Source organism: Miniopterus natalensis, chromosome 12 (assembly GCF_054644295.1).
Source record: "Miniopterus natalensis isolate mMinNat1 chromosome 12, mMinNat1.hap1, whole genome shotgun sequence".
Taxonomy (NCBI): domain Eukaryota; kingdom Metazoa; phylum Chordata; class Mammalia; order Chiroptera; family Miniopteridae; genus Miniopterus; species Miniopterus natalensis.
The window spans coordinates 73,163,861-73,182,009 of NC_142092.1; the positions used below are offsets into that span (position 1 = coordinate 73,163,861).

Here is an 18,149-nt window from a genome sequence, read left to right on the forward strand (position 1 = left end):
CGGTGCCCTTGCCTTGCCCTTTAAGGGGCGGGCCTGAGGGGCGCGGCACCGGCGCTTTGGCTCGTGATTGGCCGCCGCCCGGGCCGGTCCCGCCTCCTTAGGGACTCCGCCCAGCGCCTGCTCTGCGCCTGCGCTGGGAGGGTCGGCGCGTGGCCGCGGCGCTCGGGTCGCTGCCCCTTCAGTCGGGACGGGCCCGTGGGGCAGAGCGCGCGCGGCCGCGAGTCCGTCCTCCCGCAGCCGCCCCGGACGCCGGCGGCTCTCAGGCCGGGGGCGAGCGGGACGCCGGCGCCGCCGGGGTGGAGGCCGGGCGGCCCCGGGCGGGGGCTCTCCGCGCAGCGGGCGCCGAGCCCACGGCCACGGGCCCTGCCGAGGGCATCGCCCTGAATGGAGACCGACGCCCGGCGCTGTCGGCGGCGGACAGACTCGCGTGGAGCCCGTGAAGATCGCGGCCCGAGGGCCCTGGCTCACCGCGCAGCGCGCGGGCCCGACGATGCTCATCTGCGCGTGTCCAGGCGACGGCTGCGCATCCCCGGGATTCCGGGCACGAAGCGAGGTGTTCGCAAAGGCCCGCGCGGGGCGGAGCAGGGGAGCAGGGGCCGCCTGCCCTGGACCCTGAAGTGCACAGCGACTGGGTGTGTGTAAGGTTTCCTGATGTCCAGCTGCAAGTTCACTTGAGCAGCAGACCTGACAAGTATCCGAGGTCAGAACCCTACTTGCATTTTTAAAAAGTTACCATGTTAATAAAAGTACTCATTTGAACAACAAAAAAAATTATGTAACAAAAATTACATCTGCAAAGAAAGGGCTAACATATGGGCAGTGATTTCCTCCGGATTCCGGGGTATGAATGACTTATTTACATGTTTTTGAATTTTCATAGTTTTTCAATCTAAAAAATAACTTGCTGTGAAACACGAGGTCGCATCTGTGTCCCCTGCCCACCCCTCCTCCCCACAGCTGCTAACTGCAGGCTGAATGAGTTAAAGCAGGTTGTTCCAACTAGAGCTCCCGGCCTTTCCCCCGACAGTAGCCTCCTGACTCCATCCCTGCTCAAACTTTTCCCTGCTCTGAGGTCTCAAAGGCCTCAGCCCATTACAGCACCAGCGCCCAATGCAAAGAACACATGATTTATTAAAGACAACTTGTCATCAACAGCATTGATTCAAGAAACAAAACTGATTAAAAAAAAAAAAAAAAAGCAGACCGACACTCTGAACCCCTGGAGTGAGACCTGCTGAACTCATACAGTGAGTGTCCAAATCCCTGTGGGCAGCTTCCCACGCAGGAAGCTTGGGCACTCCGGGTGTCTGGGGTGGAGGGGGAATCGCCACGGGCAGGTCCTTTTCTCAAACCCAGGCATGGTCCCTGTGCTCCTGACCTTCATCCCAAAGTCGAGGAGAAAACACTGGACTCAGGCCTGCCTCCGAGGCAAATTAGATGCAGTGATTCAAGTAGTAGGGCCCCAGGCTCCCCGGGAAGGCAAGGGGACAGGCGGGAGGGATGAATGTTCCGGAGCTGGGCAGTGTCTGCTGGGCCCCAGGCTGTGGCCAAGCCTCTGGCTGTGCAGTTGAGCTGGAGCTGAACAGGCGCCGACAAGCTCTGGGAAGGTGGGCGGGCTGGCGGGACGCCTCGCTGTCCTGTCCGGGCAGGGGTCCCGAAGTCTCCCTTAGGCTCAGTTCTAGTACAGAGCTCAGCGTGCTCCCAGCCAGGATGAGCTGGAGAACCGGGAGGGCTCCAGAGTCGGGGGACAGGATGCTGAGTCCCAATTCTTTTCTACCTTCCAGCCCCTCCCTCACCCCCAAACCAAGCACTTTCCAATCTGCAATAAATAACCAGCAGTCTGAATAAATAGTAAAAATCTCCCAAAAACTGTTATGAGAGGAGGTGGTAAAAAGGCAAGTGCAGGAAGTCCCAGCAGCATCCAAGGGACAGGAGGAGTTGTCTGGGGGAAGCAGTTCCTGGCCCGAAGCCTCACCTATGTGGGCAGCGGGGCACCTGCCAGCCGTTTGAGGATTTGAGGACCCTGGCTCCACTACCCAGCCCCCCAGACCCAAACCATAGGCCTCCTTACAAAACGAGGGGACCTGACCAGAGTAAGCGAGCTCCTCCCACTGCCCAGCAGTGGGCACAGCCAGCAGCTCCTGCTCTAAGTGCACCTGCCCCCAAGCAGGTGACCAGAGAAGGGCCAGCACCTCCTTCAGCCTGCTGGGGGGGCCACGCAGCTCCCCTGGCCAACAGGACCCAGGGCCTCTGGGCTCAGCTCCGCCTGGCCCAGGGAGGCTCCCTTTGGTCCCGTTTGCCCTTCATGGGACTCGCCTCCCTGGAATGGGCCCTGGAAGCCACAGGAGTGACGCCTCTTCTGAAGCACTAGGATCCCAAACCCTGGGACAGCACCACCGTAGCCCTTTTCCTTCGGGGAAAGCTCCGGAAGACTTGGCTCTCCCTCTCCCTCCAACATCCCTGGGCAGGAAGGAGGGTAAGAGGCTCAAAGCCTAATGGGTTTCTCAGCAGCTTTTGGTTTCCAAGGTTTCGGGGGATGGGGGCAGGTTCAGGGCCCTCTAGTGAGGCACTGTGGGCTCCCCCCCAGTTGGAGGGACCCGGGAGCCCAGGGCTGGGGGAGGAACAGGGCGCACAGGCCAAGGAGGGGGGAGTGATGGGAAGAGGCTGGGGGTAAGGCACCCCAAGAAAGGGGCAGAGGCAGAGCAACGCTAAGGAGCAAAGGAAGTCACACAGCCTCTGCAAAAGACCTGGGGGGGGCAGAGAAAGAGAAGCTGAGACCCAGAGGAATTCAGACACCCTCCCCACCCCACGTCCGCATGGACAGACATACAGAGGGGCGGAGACCTGGAGGACAGAGACAGACACACAGACACACTCTCGGTGAGCAGGGCAGGGCCTGGCCGGGGCCTGCAGCTTCTGAGCTGCCTCAGCGTCACTTTCCCCCTGGACAAGCCCAAGCACCAACCGCCAGAAGAGGTGGTTTCTGGCTCATCTGCCAAACACCTTCCCCAACAGAGCAGGGGAGGGAGCAGCAGAGCAGAGGCAGGGAGGGGCCTCTGCAGCCCCCAGCGCCCCCAACCTGCCCCAGCCCCAGGAAACCACTTCAGGAGCTCAATCTTGCTCAGCAGCCTGAGGAGAGGGTCCCAGGGTGCAGAGTGGAGAGCGAGCCAGGGCTCAGGGCTCGGGGTCAGGAAGGAGCGTGGCACAGTGGGCCCCCAGTGGGAGCGGCCTACGGGGAGGGAGCCAGGTGGAGGCCTGGAGCGGGCCAGTCCTGCAGCTTCCCCTCGGCTGGGATCCCAAAGGCTTCTTCATGTCCCAGAAGCCAGGGTACGGGGACCGGTGGTGGCTTCTCTCCCAAACCTGGGCCTCCTGCTGCCGGGCTACTTTGAGTCTTGGAGTTCCTTGGCCTTCTGTAGGATCTGGCAGACATCTGTGATGGGGTAATCCTGGGCACGGGAAGGCCAAGAGAGACCTCGAGTCAGCTCAACCTTTTCCACCCGTCACACCTGTGCTGTTCCCACTGGGACCTGTCACCACGCTGGACCTTGGGCCTCCAAGGCAGGGGCCACAGGTTATAACCCCCACGTGAAGCTAACATGGCACTCACCGCAGCGCTAACGTGACCGACCCACCCAGCAGCGCCCAGAGGTCTCCCAGCCCCTCCGGAGGACCAGGGCCACTCTTGCCCCACCTCTCCCCACCTGGCGCCGGGCTGGACACTGTCCGTATATTAGCTCACAGGGGCACCTCAAAAGCCCAGTGAAGGGGTTGTGATTAGCCCATTTTACAAATCTACTCAATGAAGTTGTTGAAAACCAACCCTGGGGCAGGTGTTGGTGAGAAACTGAGGACTAGAGAGCTTGTCACTTGGCTCAGGTCACCTGACTAGCAAAGCCAAGCAAGGATGTGACCCTGATGCTGCCTGACCGCTCAGCCCATGTTTTGTTTTGTTTTTTAAATGTTTTTATTTATTTCAGAGAGAGAAAGGGAGAGGGAAGGAGAAACATCGATGAGAGAGTCATTGATCGGCTGCCTCCTGCATGCCCCTCACTGGGGGGTTGAGCCCACAACCCAGGCATGTGCCTTGACCAGGAATCGAATGATTTCCAGGTTCGTAGGTCAACGCTCAACCACTGAGCCACGCCGGCTGGGCAGGGGTCTAGACTCTAAGCCCTGCTACACTCTGCTGTTCCGACCCCAGCCTGTCATGGCGGCTGGCATGGGCTGAGTGCTCGGTGAGTGTCTGCCTCGTGCTAACACTGAGCTCGTGCCTCTGAACTGAACTTGTTTACCTGAAGGAGCCGCATGTTCACAGTGAAGTCCCCTTCCAGCAGCTGCTCCCGGATCAATCTAAGGAAACAAGCAGCAGGCGCTGGGACCTGGGCTGCGCGAGAGCAGGTGGAGCTGGCCCTCCATGCTCATCCTCGCCACCCTGGTGACTTTGGATCCCAGTGGCCCCCTCCAGCCTGGTGAGAGCAGCACCCCCCCGCCCCCCGCGGCCACTCACATGAGCATGGCGCAGCAGACGAGCAGGAGGAAGTCAAAGCGGCTGTCGTCAGCAAAGAGGGAGTCCCAGATGCGGATGACGTCGGGCAGCAGGAACTCCTGGGACAGCAGCAGCGTCAGCCAGCGGAAGGCAAAGAACTGGGGCCTGATGTTCTGCTCTTGCTGGGGAGACAGAGGCGTGGGGCAGGCGCAAGATCCGCGTTGGCTGGTTGCCATGTGACACCACAGTCTTTAGATGTGAATTCAGATAAACAGCGGGCCCTGAACCTACCCGAGGAGGCAGCAGGCCAGGGGTGAGTGCCAGGCACACCCAAGGGATGGCACGGGTCCCTAGAGAGCCTCACTCAGTTAAACAGGCAGCTGCTTGCTGCCAGCCAATGCTGTCATCTGGTTTTTTCAAAGCGAAGCCATAAACCCAAACTTATATAAGCTCTCTAGACTTATGACAGCTCAGATTTCTTTAAAACACTGCACAACCCTGGCCTGTGTGCTCAGTGGGCTGGTGTCATCTGTGCACCAAAAGGTTGCTGGTTCGATTCCCGGTCAGGGCCCGTGCCCAGGTTGCAGGCTCCATCCCCAGTAGGGGGTGTGGAGGAGGCAGCCCATCGATGTTCTGCTCTCACGCTGATGTTTCCCTTTCTCTCTCCCTCTCCCTTCCTCTCTCTCTCAAATCAATAAAAATAAGAAAAAAATTATAAAAACAAAACTGCAAAAACATAGTTCCATATTTGTTTAAAAAGACCTTTATATAATTTTCTTATTCCCAAAACTGTTTCTGTTTATATGTAACTTTTTACTGAAATGTTTTCTGAAATATGAAATACCCCTAAAATTTTTAAAAATTACTCTCAACTTTTAAAAATGAAATTCACCCATCTTCTCTCAGGGGATGAACAGGCTGAGCTGGGCCTGTGGTAAATGGCTCGCCCTGTGCCCGGCACACGCTGGGCACCACATTGACTCCCCGCATTGCCAGCCTGCCTGGTCCCAGCACCTGCGCTGGGTCTCAGCAGTGGGCCAGGGCTCCTCAGCAGCAGCCACCGCCACTTCCAGTCCCCAGACTCAAGCAGAGCTCGCCCTGCACAGCGACGCTCAGGGTGTGCTCTCCTGTGCCCCGGCCCCCCGCCTGGCCCGCGCGGGGTCCTCACCAGTTTCAGGTAGAGCTCCATGTCTTTCTCCTTCAGGGTGGAGTAGACCTTCTCCATCTTGTAGGTGATGCCACACTGCGAGTCGTCCAGGCTCTTGATGAAGTTGTCCCGGATCTCGGCCATGAGGTTGGTGAAGCAGAAGAAGGTGTCGGCCTCGGCGTGCTCTGGGAGGGCGAGACGGCAGGGTGGGGGTGGCCAAGGGGGAGCCGGTGCCTCCTGAGCCCCAGCCCACCCCTCGCCTGCAGGAGCCTCCCCTCCGTCACTGCTCAGTCTCACCAAGTCTCCGCACCCCATGGCTTCTGTCCCCAGACTAAGGACAGCGCCTCTCTCTTCTCCCATCTTCTGGCAGCACTGTACCCACTTAGCAGGTGATTACATGCTCTTCCGATGACGCTTTTCAAGTTGTTATTTACTTAAATTCTATCATTGAGCTCCCTGTATATACAGCTCACCTGCCCTATGAGAAACTCAGTTACAAATATCAAGAGAGCCGCACACTCCCAATACTCTAGAAAGTCTGAGCCAGAGTGGATCTGAGAGAGGACCCAGCCAAACCCCCTTATCTGACGGGGAGAATGGAGGCCCGGAGAGGGGATGTGCGTTGCACAGCCTGACAGAGCCCATCAGCCTGGCTTTCCTTGGCCTGGTTTTTTAGGGAGCCGGCCACAAGGGGTGTGGGCAGCCCAGAGCTGTTACCTTTCCACTCGCTGTTGGGGTCGGTGGCAAAGGTGTAGTAGAGGGGCCCCACAATCTCATTCATGCCCTGCACGTAGGCGATGCCAGGGTTGAGCTTGGCATAGATGAACAGGATCCGCTCCACCACCTCCCAGTGGGCCTCGCAGCCATTGGGCAGCAGCTCATACTCATTCAGGGAGGACGGCGCCGCGTTCTTGTGTGGGGAGCTCATCTGGGGAGAAGGGGGGCCCATTAAGACGACGGGTGGCATTCGGACAATGTGTTCTCCCAGCACCATCTACCATTAAACCTAAGCTTAGCCTCCTGCTTATGGGAAACGCAGGGCACAGAGGAACCCGTCCGCCACCACCAGGAGGAAGCGAGCAGACAGATCCAGAGTGTGAAACATTCTACAAGACAGTGGACTGAAATCTGACCTACGGACATAAACAGTGCTTCCCTCCCGGGGAGGGGACTGCCTGGCCGGGGCACCTCTTGGTGACACAAACACTCTGTGTCTTGTTCTGGTTGGCAGTCACACAGGTACATACGTAAGAAAAATCTTGTATTCCCGAGATTTGTGCATTTTACTGTATGTAACTTATACTTCGATTTAGAAAATAAAACCTTAAATATGTCAGAAACAGACAACTGGCTAAGAGTCTTCAGGAAGCGCAATGCTGTGGGGCTGGGGGAGAGAGGAGGCCTGCTCCAGACCAAGAGTCTAAGGAAACAGCCCCCATGTGACACAAAAACCTGGACTGGGTCCCGGCGTGGAAGTAAAAACACGTATATATTCTTCATGCGGCCAAGGGCACGATGCGCTCGTGGGGCAGATGGCTGCTCATCTCCCGGATGCGCCAGTGTCGGGAGGAGCTGCCTGAAGTCCTCCGGGAGGAGGGCAGACACCGCACCCTACTCTCTAATTGAAAACAAGGCAAAGAGCTAGCAGTGCTACACTGAGGTGGAGTGTGCAAGTGTGCATAGTACTCTTTCCTCCACTTTTCTGAATGTTTCGAAATTTCCGTAAGAAAAAGCCCGGAGATGAAGAGGCTAATCCCTGCTTAGAGCTCCTGCAACAGAGCAGAGGCCCCAACGCCAGTGCCCATCGGGACCCTCGGGGGCTCTGCAGACTCAGTGCCTGGGGTCACCTGTACGAGAGCCACAGGCCAGCCCGGGCGGGACGGTGTGGGACCGTCCTGGAGTGCAGGCCCCTGGACGTGCACGTGTTCGTACACATGCATGTACATGTGCGCACACACGTTGCTAATATCTGCGGAGGAGAGCTGTGTGTGCAAGGCAGCGCTCCGCAAGCACACCTCCAGGGGAAGCTCTGAACCACCAGGAATACTCTCTCAGCATCACTCTCACGGCGAGGAAGCACAGGCTAGAAAAGTTAGGTCGTGTCACCTCTTGCATTAGGTGGTGGCGCTGGGATCTGGTCCCAGCCTAGCTGACTGCGGCGCCTGAGGTCCAGGCCTCCTTCCCAGCTCTCCAGGAATCTGCACGCCATGGCCTCATTCATCTTGGCAACTCAAAGCCAGGCAGGGCAGACATGATCACACCCAGTTTACAGAAGAGGAGGCGGGGGCCCAGGAAGGTAAGCCCAGGATCACTTGCCCAGAGTTAAATAGACGGTCAGCATGAGCTCACACTGCCCTGCCATGGGTCCAGAGTCTAGGAATGAAGCTTTGGTCAGGTGCTCTGCCCCCGGGACAAGGTCCAAACCTAAAATGGGCAGAAGCATGGCTCTCAGCCCCCAGTGGCTTTAGTGAGGTGAATGACAGAGGCCAGGTCCTGCAGCCAGGTTGTTGGCAGCCAAGGAGGGCTGCCCACACCCACACAGCAGGCCCTGCGGTCAGCTAGCCAAGCATCCTGCACCTCTAGCACACCCAGCTGCTACAGGCACACGGAGCCCCGGGACCAGCTGTCACTGCCCGTCACCCCTGCAGCGGGAAGTGGCTACTCTCCTGCAGAGCGCACCTTGGTCAGCCATCCGCTTAGGGGAAAAGCCTCCGCAGCAGCAACTGTCTAGCTTTTTGCAGGTTGCAGAGGATTTTTCCATTGTTGGAGGGGAGTGAAAAGTTGTGAAGAAGTCAGAGCTCCAGGGACCAAAGCAGTGAGTATGTGTTAAAAATAAGATTATACACCTACTTGGCTAGTTACAGGAACCTGTAGGAGATGGTTCACACTCAGGGTGACCTGTGCAGCACAAGTCCTATCAGTTCTACCTCCTCAGTCCCTCAGATCTGTCCTCGTTCCACCCCAGCCCCAACTCCCACCCGTTCCTGCCTGAACAACGCAGCCACCTCCCCGACACCCTCTCCGTGATTCCTGCCCCTTCCATCAACACCCACAGCGCCAACAGTGATCTTTCACAAAAGCAGACCATGGCCCTACTCAGAATGCTACAGGGCTCCCCAGCCCTCAGATTAAGGCCCCGTGTGGCCTCCCACCACCAACCTCTCCAGCGTCCTCCAGTGACCCTCTCTCCCTTCCCCTCTGCCTCTAGCCACACTGGACTCCTCCATCCCTTGAACACACCATGCTCCCTCCTGCCCAAGGACTTCCACGTCTGCCCTCCTCCCCACCTGGGGAGTCCCTGGGGCCCCCAGGCTGCCTCTCACATTTGTGACCCCGCTCCGGCTCCGGGCCACTGTCTGGGACTTCAGTGTTGTCTGCTCCACCCGCTTACGAAGGGTCTCAAACTCATTCTGAGGGTCCAGAATGAGGAGGCAGGGGTACTCGGTGGCCCTCTGGAAAAATGATATGTCTGGGCACAGCCTCCTGCCAGAAGGAAACGGGAGAGAGTGCTGTTACTCAGCACCCCAAAAGACATTTATTAAAAAGTTAATAACATTTTATTTAAAAAAGCATTACAGTTTTTAAGAGGCATTATAGCCATTATTACATATAGCCACATCCTCACGCGTATTTGCGGACAGACACAGGCGCACCACCAGTGTAAGACAGACCTGCTTCCCCAGAACTGGGTTCAGAACATGCTCTCAACTCAAACAATACCATGAAAACCTGACTCCCCAGATCTCAGCGGGAATCCTGCTTCCTCAGGCAGGGCATCCCGGACAGCCTGAAGCACCCCGAGCTCTTTCCTCCCCGAGCTCATTTACCATAAATGCTAGTTACACGAGCACATTGAGCGCCTATACCCCTCTTCCCCCCAAGGCTAGGCTCCTCTGGGAGAGGGACTGTATCTGTCTATTCAGTGCTCGACCCTGAGCATGGCACTGGGATTGCCACACAGCGGGGGCTCACTACCCATCTGCTGAAGGAACGGTCGGATGAATCTACAAATGCCGGGACCACCGAAACGGAGGCAGGGAGGAGAAGGCCGGGCATGGGCAAGCACAGGATCCCCCCCATTCTGATTGCACTCGCCAGCCCGTTCTCAGGCCCCGCACCACTGGGACCTGGGCCCAATGTCCCAGAGCACCCAGCAGCAGCTCCTCACACCCCCACCGACCCCGTGGCCTGGGCTGGAGGAAAACGACAGACTGGGACACCCTCCGGAAGCCCCAAGGGCCCCCCGCCCGCACCCTGCTTACCGGACGTCCTTGTCGATCTGCAGCAGCACCTCGTTGTCCCTGAAATACGTGTTCCACCGGCTGTCAGGGTTGGGGTTGAGGGGCTGCAAGGAGAGAACAAGCTGCCATCCTTGGCCTAGCAGGGTCCCCAGAGGCAGACGCCAGTTTGGAGGCCGGCGCAGCAGCCTCACACCCACAATCCCGTCCGCGGCCCAGCTGTGGCTGAGACGGCCTGTGAGCTGCTGCAGGAGCAGCACGGGCCTCACGTGGCCCCCCCCGATCCCGTTCCAACTCCATACTGACAGCCAGGCCCTGCTGTCCACTTGGAGCACAGCCTGCCCGCAGGACTCTGTTCTCTCCACTGCTCTGGCTTGGGAATGCTGCATACAACAGGTGCACACTGAAGGCTTGTTGACGGAATGAGTAGATAAATCACTGTCATATCTCGATGTCTCTCTGAACCTAACTCTAACGCATCAGTGCTTTGAGTCGCCCACTGCAAACCCTGGAGGATGGGCCTGGGTTGGCTCCATCTCCACTGGCCACACTGCGAAGCTCCCAGGGCGGAGCTCAGTGCTGGAGGAGGAAGGGGGCTGCCTCCCACCAGAGAGAGGCGGTCTGTCCTCACTCCCACCCTGCTCTGGCCTCTTCAACCATCAAATCACAGGCCCTTCGTCAGGGAACAGGGGCGAGAAGAAAGCCCCAGCTTCCTTAGCAAGAGTCCCAGCTAAGCCTTATACTCCTGGCTGGGCCTGGGGAGAGGAGGGGAGAGACAGTGGCTTTCAGGGGCTGAGCAGCCAACTGAAGAAAGGAGGCACCGGAGGGGCAGAGGGGAGTGAGACCAGCCGCATCCCCATCAGTGGGAGGACTCTGGCCACTCCCAAGCCCACACTCCTCCCTACTCTGCAGCCTCAGCACCTGCGACTGGCCCCTACTCACGTGGTCCTCAAAGGTCACGTCCTCCCTGGACACACCCATGTTGGCCTTGGCGATGCCAGGCTGGATGATCATCTCCCTCAGGAACTGGGAGTACAGCTCCCTGCAGCAGAGATGAGGAGGGAAGCGTGACTCCCAACAGTCGGGCCCGGGGAGCCCAGAGCAGAGAAGCACCCACCAGAGGTAGGACAGGCTCGGCCCCACCTGTTCTGTCTGATACAAGACCCTCCCTTCCTCCCGTCACCCCTTCTCTGGGTCTCACCTCTGCTTGGCCAGGATGGAGGTCCATGAGGCTCTCTCCAACGGGAGGTAGTTCAAGAGGATCTGCACAGAGTGAGAGGAGCAGCACTCTGGTGACACCCCAGCCCCACCCTGGACAGTAGGCAGAGGCTGACAGGTCTCAAGGAAAATGTCTGCTGATGCCCAGAGGAGACAAGATGGGCTGCAGCCCTGGAACATGGGCACGAGCTGGGGGAGCCTCCCCTTTCCTCCCCGCTGCTCCCTCTTTTATCCCAACCCAGGCCCTTCCTCTTCTTTCCCTCACACAGACTCTTCCAAGTGATAAGAAGACCTAGTGCTCAAAGTGGCTGGAATCTAGGATACTGGGCTCCCACCGCCACATCACCTAACAGTTTCGGACAAAGCCCAGCCCTTTTGTCCCAGTACACATCCATTCTGCTGCGCTGCTCGGAACCAGGACCCAGAGGGCTTCACTGGCATCACAAGGTGTTCCATCCCCAGAGGAACCAAAAACCCAGGGCTTCCCAGAAAAGCTTCCCCAGACAAAGCAAGTAAAGGCGCAGAGTAGAAAGAAGGGGCTGGGGCCGGGGGCAGCCCATGCGGGAACCCAGGGACTCTCGGCAGAGCAGAAGCCCCACCCCAGGCACACCCACCTTCCAGCAGAGGCACCGCAGTCCGCCCTCACAGGGGATGCCTGTGGACACAGCAGGCAGAGGTCACGCCCTAGGCCTGAGTCCCAGAACCCCCAGCCCTCCACCTTGGAGCCAGTCCGCAGGGAGCAGAGGGAGCAAGAAGTAACTCTTCAAGGACCATTTTCTGCCACAAAGGTTATGAGACTGGATGCTAATCCTGTGTGTATTTGTCTTCCTGCCCCAGCCCAGAGCTCTCTTTCTGAAATGTTCTCATTCTGGATATCCCTCCTCTGTACCAACCACCACCTCTTCCCAATCAGCCAGGTCACCCGCTATGAACAGTGGCTCCATGGCTTCCTCAAAGCATCCATCACAACTCTGACTGCATAACATAATGTGTGTACTCATTTAACATCTGTGACCCTTACTGCCGGGTAAGCCCCAGAGAGACAAGAACATCTGCCTCACATTCCCAGTGCCTGGTGCAGGGGGCTGCACACCGAAGAAATTCCATAGGTACAAGCAGAATTAAATTAAGCTACAAATGCTGACTGCTTTGTGCTCTATGGACCTAACTACACTTAATCCTCATTATAACCCTAGTAAGTACGGAAGATCAGCATCACTGTCGTCATCTTACAGATCAAGAAACTCATGTGACCCGGCTGGCGTGGCTCAGCAGTTGAGCATCGACCTAGGATCCAAGAGATCGAGGTTCAATTCCCCGTCAGGGCACATGCCCGGGTTGCAGGCTCGATCCCCAGAAGAGGGCGTGCAGGAGATGGCCAATCAATGACTCATCACTGATGTTCCTATTTTTCCCTCTCCCTTCCTCTCTCTGAAATCAATAAAAACATATTTTAAAAAAGAAAAAGAAACTCATCTGTAAAGAAAAGGACATCAAGGGCTCAAACATAGATCTGTGTGACTCTAGAAGCCAAACTCTCCAGCACTCAGATACCTCCCAAGGCTGGCAGACCCCAGCTCAGCACAGTTCCTGGACCCCCCAAGATCTGAACAAAAAGACAGATTTCTCCTGCAACACTGTCAGAAACCTGCTAAAGCAGCTGCTGCTACCGTGTCCCTGTGTTCCATGCACAGGAGCTAATGCTCCCACCTCAAACCTGCAGGGGGGTGCAGGGAGCGGATCACTGGCAAATTCCTCACTGGCAAAGTTACAAAGGCAGAGCAGTGACAAGAAGCTACACAGAACACCCTGGGATGTTTTAGAGATAAGCAAAAAAATCTCTTGCCGGATGGTTAACGCCAGTGAGGGCAAAGTCGAACACTGCTGAGGTGCAGCTCCCTCAAGCCTGTGTCTCAAGGCTGGAAACTTTCTCACCATTAACCAAAGTTCACTGTCGCCTAAGTGGGATTTGATCCCAAGCCAGGGAGAGGACCAGGAGCTACTTACTGTACCGCTAACCCAATTCTATACTGAGGAATCCTGCTGCCATGAGGGGAGACGGGCCTCAGTTCAAGAAGTCTCCCCTCCACTGTCTCCCTGCCATCTCGTCCTCTCCAGTGACTCCGACGAAGTAACACAGCCATACGCATCCCTCAGATGCCCATGAAGCACCCTAAGGCCCACAGGCAGGCGAACTGTGGCTGTCCCTCCTCTGGGAACCCCCTCCACGCTCAGGAGAGTCCCTGGTGGTTCAGCTCCACAGGATGTTGGAGAAGCCCCAAGAGGCAGGCAGGCCGGCTGCCAGGACGGAGCAGGTGTGGCCTTGGGCACCTTCCCTCCATCCCAGCCACGGCCGCGGCACTAGGAAAACTCTGAAAATGCGGAGTTGCCTCTTACCACTGAAACTGAGTTCCCGGAGCTTTTCCAGGGCGATGGTGGGCTCCTTCAGGACGTCCTGGAAATCCGCAATCCTAGCAGGCGGGAGGGGAAAGTGAATGAAGTACACCCAAAGCATAGGGACGGCTCCCGAAGCCCACAGCTCCCTCTCCCGCCCGCTTCCTCCCTCCTTCCCCTTCAGGACATCAAGCTGGCAAAGCTGAGGGCAGGTCCTGCTCAGAGGGGCCCTGGGGGGCTGGGAAACAGCACGCTCGGGGCCCCTCCTCCTCGGAGCCCAGGGGCGCAGAGACACCCTCGCCTGGAGGAGCTCAAACCCCTCACGAGCTCAGACGCGTTAATAATATTCGGTGAGCGGGCCTTTCCCGGGCGCCTCCTGCCGGCCCGGCCCGGCCCACAGCTCCCGGGTCGGGACGCGCGGAGCCCGGGCGCCGGGGGTACCCCGGTCCGCACACCGCGGAGCCCGGGCCCCCCGCGCGCAGCGCTCGGGGCTCAGAAACCCCGCCGCGCGAGGACCTCGGGCCTGCCCTCGGCGGGGACACGGCGCGCGGGAGACCGAGCCCGGGGCGGCTCTGAAGCGCGAGGAAGCCCAGCCGGCGCCGCGGGGCTCGGCCCGGGAGAGGGGGCGGCGCGGGGACGCCTCGGTTCCCACTAAGAGCCGAGCCCGGGGGGGCGCCGAGGCCGAGGGCTAGCAGGAGGCAAGGAAAGGGGGGCGTGAGGAAGGCGCCGGGGAAGCGGAGACGCCGGGCGGGGGAGCGGGAAGGGAAGGGGGTGCCGGGGGGAGGGGCGAGCAGGGGAAGCGCCGCCGCTCCGGGCGCTCGGGCCCCCTGGCAACGCGGCGGGGCGAGCGCGCGCGGGCCCCTCTGGGGGGACGGCGGGTGGCGCCGCGTCCGCGCCCCGCGCGGGGCAGAAGGGCGGCCGGGAGGCCGGGCGGCCGGGGCCCTCACCGGCTCTTGTGCAGGCTCGACATGGTGTTGACTTCCGGGTCCCCCGCCGCCCCGCCGCCGCCGCCCCCCGGGACGCGGGGCGCTCCGCACAGGCCTCCGGCCGGAAACGCAGCGGTCCGCGTGCGCTGGGTTCCGCCCCGCCCCGCCCCTTTCCCAGCGGCCTCGCGGTGGGCGGGACTCCGAGGTGCCGAAGCCCCGCCCCGTGTCCCGCCCCCTAATCTAGGTCCCGCCCCTGTCCGGCCACGCTCCGCCCCTATCCAAGGCCACGCCCCTACCCGGCCACGCCCCGTGCCCCAGGCCTCCTCTTGCGCTTTCCTGGTCCTCCGTTTTTTGTAGTTGTTTTTTTTTAATGTTCTTATTGATTTCGGAGAGAGAGAGATGGAATCATGGATGATGAGAGTCATTGATCGGCTGCCCCGCGCACGCCCCCTGCTGGGGGGAGCCCGCTGCCCCCGCCTGTGCCCCGACCTCCTGGATCCTAGGCGATGCTCAGCCGCTGAGCCCCACAGCGCTTGTGGGCAGGAACCCAGGAGGTGACCTGCTGCACCCTATGGTCATTCTGTCTTTAATTTTTTTGGAGGAGCTGCCTTACAGGTTTCAATAGTGGCTACGGCCACGTACGTTTTCACCACCGGCGCACAAAGGTTGCAATTTTTCCGCATCCCGGCCAACGCTTGTTACTTTGTTTTTGCTGCTGTTGTTACTTTCTTCTGCTTTTATGGTCATAGCTATATGGGTATGAGGTGGTGCAAGTCTTTTTAAGATATGTGATTTGTAGACGTTCTCTCCCGGTCTGTGGCTTGACTTTTTGTTCACGGAACAGTGTTTGAGTGGAAGTTACTGATTTTCATAAAGTCCTTTATGTCACATCCAACAAACTTTGGCGTAACCGATACCACAAAGATTTTTTTCTCCTGTTTTCCCCTCCACGTTTTCTAATTTTAGGTTCTATGTTTAGGTCTATGATCCACGTTTTAAAGTTTGCAATTCATTTTGACTTAATTTTTGTAAATGGCGTGAGCTGTGGATCAAAGTTCATTTAGTTCCATGTGAGTATCCAAATGCCCCAGCACCATGCGTTGGGGGAAAAAAGTATCCTTTCTTCAACTGAACTGCCTTTGCAAACCTTTGGCAAAAAAATCAATTAATCATGTGTGCGTGGGATCTAATTCCGGACTCCCTGCTGCTTTTCCTTAATCTCCTTGTCTATCTTTTTGGCCTCACAACACTGTATTTATTGGTAGCTCTACCATTGGCCCTGAAGCTCCATAATTATGTAGCTCTATAATTATGTAGCTCTCTAATAAGTCAAAGTTAGGTCCTGTAAGTCCATCAACTCTGCTCCTCTTTTTCAAAGTTGTTTTGGACTTTGCATTCTCTATGAACTTTAGAATCAGCTTGTTGATTTCTAGGGGGAAAGAGTTGCTGGGATTTGGGTTGGGACTGCACTGAATCTATAGATCAGTTTGAAAATAATTGATAGCTTTCCATTATTGAATCATCTGATCCATGAACATAATATAGCTCCATTTCTTTAGGTCTTTTTTGTTGTTGTTAATCCTCACTTGAGGATATTTTTTCTATTGCTTTTTAGAGAGAGTGGAAGGAAGGGAGGGAGGGGGAGAGAGAGGGAGAGAGAAACATCAATGTGAGATAGACACATCCACTGGTTGCCCCCCTCAACCCGACCAGGAGGCAGGAATCAAACCCTCAACCCTTCGGTGCACAGCCTGATACTTTCACCTCACTGGGCCACATCGGTCAGGGATATTTAGGTCTTTAATTTCTCTTAGAAACTTTTTTGTAGTTTTTTAAAAAATATATCTTTATTCATTTCAGAGAGAGGAAGGGAGAGGAAGAGAGAGAGAGTTGAAACATCAATGATGAGAGTGTCATTGATCCGCTGCCTCCTGCACACCCCCGACTGGGGATCAGGCCCGCAAACAGGGCATGGGCCCTGACTGGGAATCAAAGGCGATCTCCTGGATTGTAGGTCGATGCTCAAATGCTGAGCCACACCCGGCCGGGCTCTATGTTTAACTTTTAAATGAGGAATAGCCAAACTGCTTTCCAAGGCCATTGCACCATTTCCTATTCCCACGGCAAAGTAGAAGTGTTCTCATCTCTCCACGGCCTTGACGAAGCTTGTTACTGTCTGTCTCTTTGATCGTATCCATCCTAGAGATTGAAGTTGGACCTCATTCTGGTTGCGATTTGCATTTCCCTGAGGACTAATGATGCCGAGGGCACATTTTTTGTTGTTAGTGCTCACCCAAGGATATTTTTTCCATTGATTTCTCAGAGAGAGTGAAAGGGAGGGGCCAGGGGAGAGAGAAACACCAGTGAGAGAGACACATCTACTGGTTGCCTCACCTCCCGCATGCACCCCAACCTGGGCCGGGGGTTTGAGCTTGCAACCAAGGTAACAGAACCCAGGACCCTTCAGTCCGCGGGCCGATGCTCTAACCACTGAGCTAAACTGGCTAGGGCAACGTTGAGTGTCTTTTCGTGTGCATCTTGGCCATGTGTGTATCATTTTTGGAGAAATGTCTAGTCAACTCTTTTTCCTGTTTTACATTGGGTTATTTTCCTTTTAATTATTTAGTTATTTATGTATCCTGGATGACTGTTCTTTATCAGATATATGATTTACAAATATCTTCTCCCATTTTTTTAAATGTTTTTATTGATTTCAGAGAGAGGAAGAGACAGAAACATAGAAACATCGATGATGACAATCATTGCTCACCTGCCTTCTGCACACACCCCCACCCCCCACTGGTGACTGAGCCCACAGCATGTGCCCTGACCCGGAATCACACAGTCTACCTCTTGGTGCATGGGATGAGCTCAACCACTGAGCCACACCAGCTGGGCTCTTCTTCCATTCAGTGGGTTGTCTTTTACAATTTCTTTCTTTTTTAAAATCCTCACCTAAGGATATTTTGAGAGAGAGAGAAACATGGATGTGAGAGAGACACATCCATTGGTTGCCTCCTGCGCACTACTCCCCAACCAGGGCCAGAGATGGAGCCTGCAGCTGAGGTAGTGCCCTTGGCTGGAACTGAACCCAGGAACCTTCAGTCCAAGGGTGGACGCTTTAACCACTGAGCCAAACCATCAGGGCTCTATGCAACTTCTTGATGGTGCCCTTTGAAACGTAAGTTTTTAACTTTGATGAAATCCAGTTTGTCTATATTTTTCTCTTGTGCTTGGTGTCATATTAAAGAAACCACTGCCTCACCCAAAGTCACAAAAACTTCCTCCTATGTGTTGTTCTAAGAGTTATATAGTTTTAGATTACATATGCACGCATATTTTTAAAGGACTAAGGGGATATGCACCAAATTGTTTAGAGTGGTCATCTCTGGGAGAGGGCATGAAATTGGGTTAGGTTAGGGTTTGATGGGGATTTTCATTTTTTTCTGCTATATATTTCTGTATTGTTTGGATTTTATTTTTTATATATATTTTTTATGTCTTTATTGATTTCATGGAGAGGGAGAATCAGAGTCATTGATCGGCTGCCTCTTGCACGCCCCCTGCTGGGGATCCAGCAGCAACCTGGGCCTGGGCCCTGACCGGGAATCCAGCAGCTGTCTCCTGGATCCTAGGTGGATGCTCAGCTGCTGAGCCACACTGACCGCGCTTGTTTGGATTTTTTTTTTTTTAATTTTTTTACCAGCATGGCTAACTCTGGTAATTTAAAATCAACAGTC

General features: G+C 56.3%; 1 protein-coding gene across 2 annotated transcripts; it reads right to left on the reverse strand.

Moving 5' to 3' along the window:
- Positions 1–1,111: 1,111 nt before the first annotated feature.
- On the reverse strand, positions 1,112–14,470 carry TBC1D13 (TBC1 domain family member 13). Of its 2 annotated transcripts, XM_087823048.1 has the most exons (12): positions 14,431–14,470; positions 13,487–13,560; positions 11,704–11,744; positions 11,073–11,134; positions 10,814–10,913; positions 9,896–9,978; positions 8,957–9,116; positions 6,351–6,561; positions 5,655–5,818; positions 4,508–4,668; positions 4,293–4,350; positions 1,112–3,446 (listed from the first exon to the last, which is right to left on the reverse strand). In XM_087823048.1, exons 1-12 carry the CDS (start codon positions 14,451–14,453, stop codon positions 3,381–3,383), a joined length of 1,203 nt encoding a protein of 400 aa, XP_087679174.1. In that variant the 5' UTR covers positions 14,454–14,470; the 3' UTR covers positions 1,112–3,380. The 2 variants fall into 2 exon arrangements, with proteins under 2 accessions (XP_087679174.1, XP_087679173.1); XM_087823047.1 differs by lacking the exon at positions 14,431–14,470 and having other exon boundaries at positions 13,487–13,825.
- Between the last annotated feature and the right edge of the window lie 3,679 nt (positions 14,471–18,149).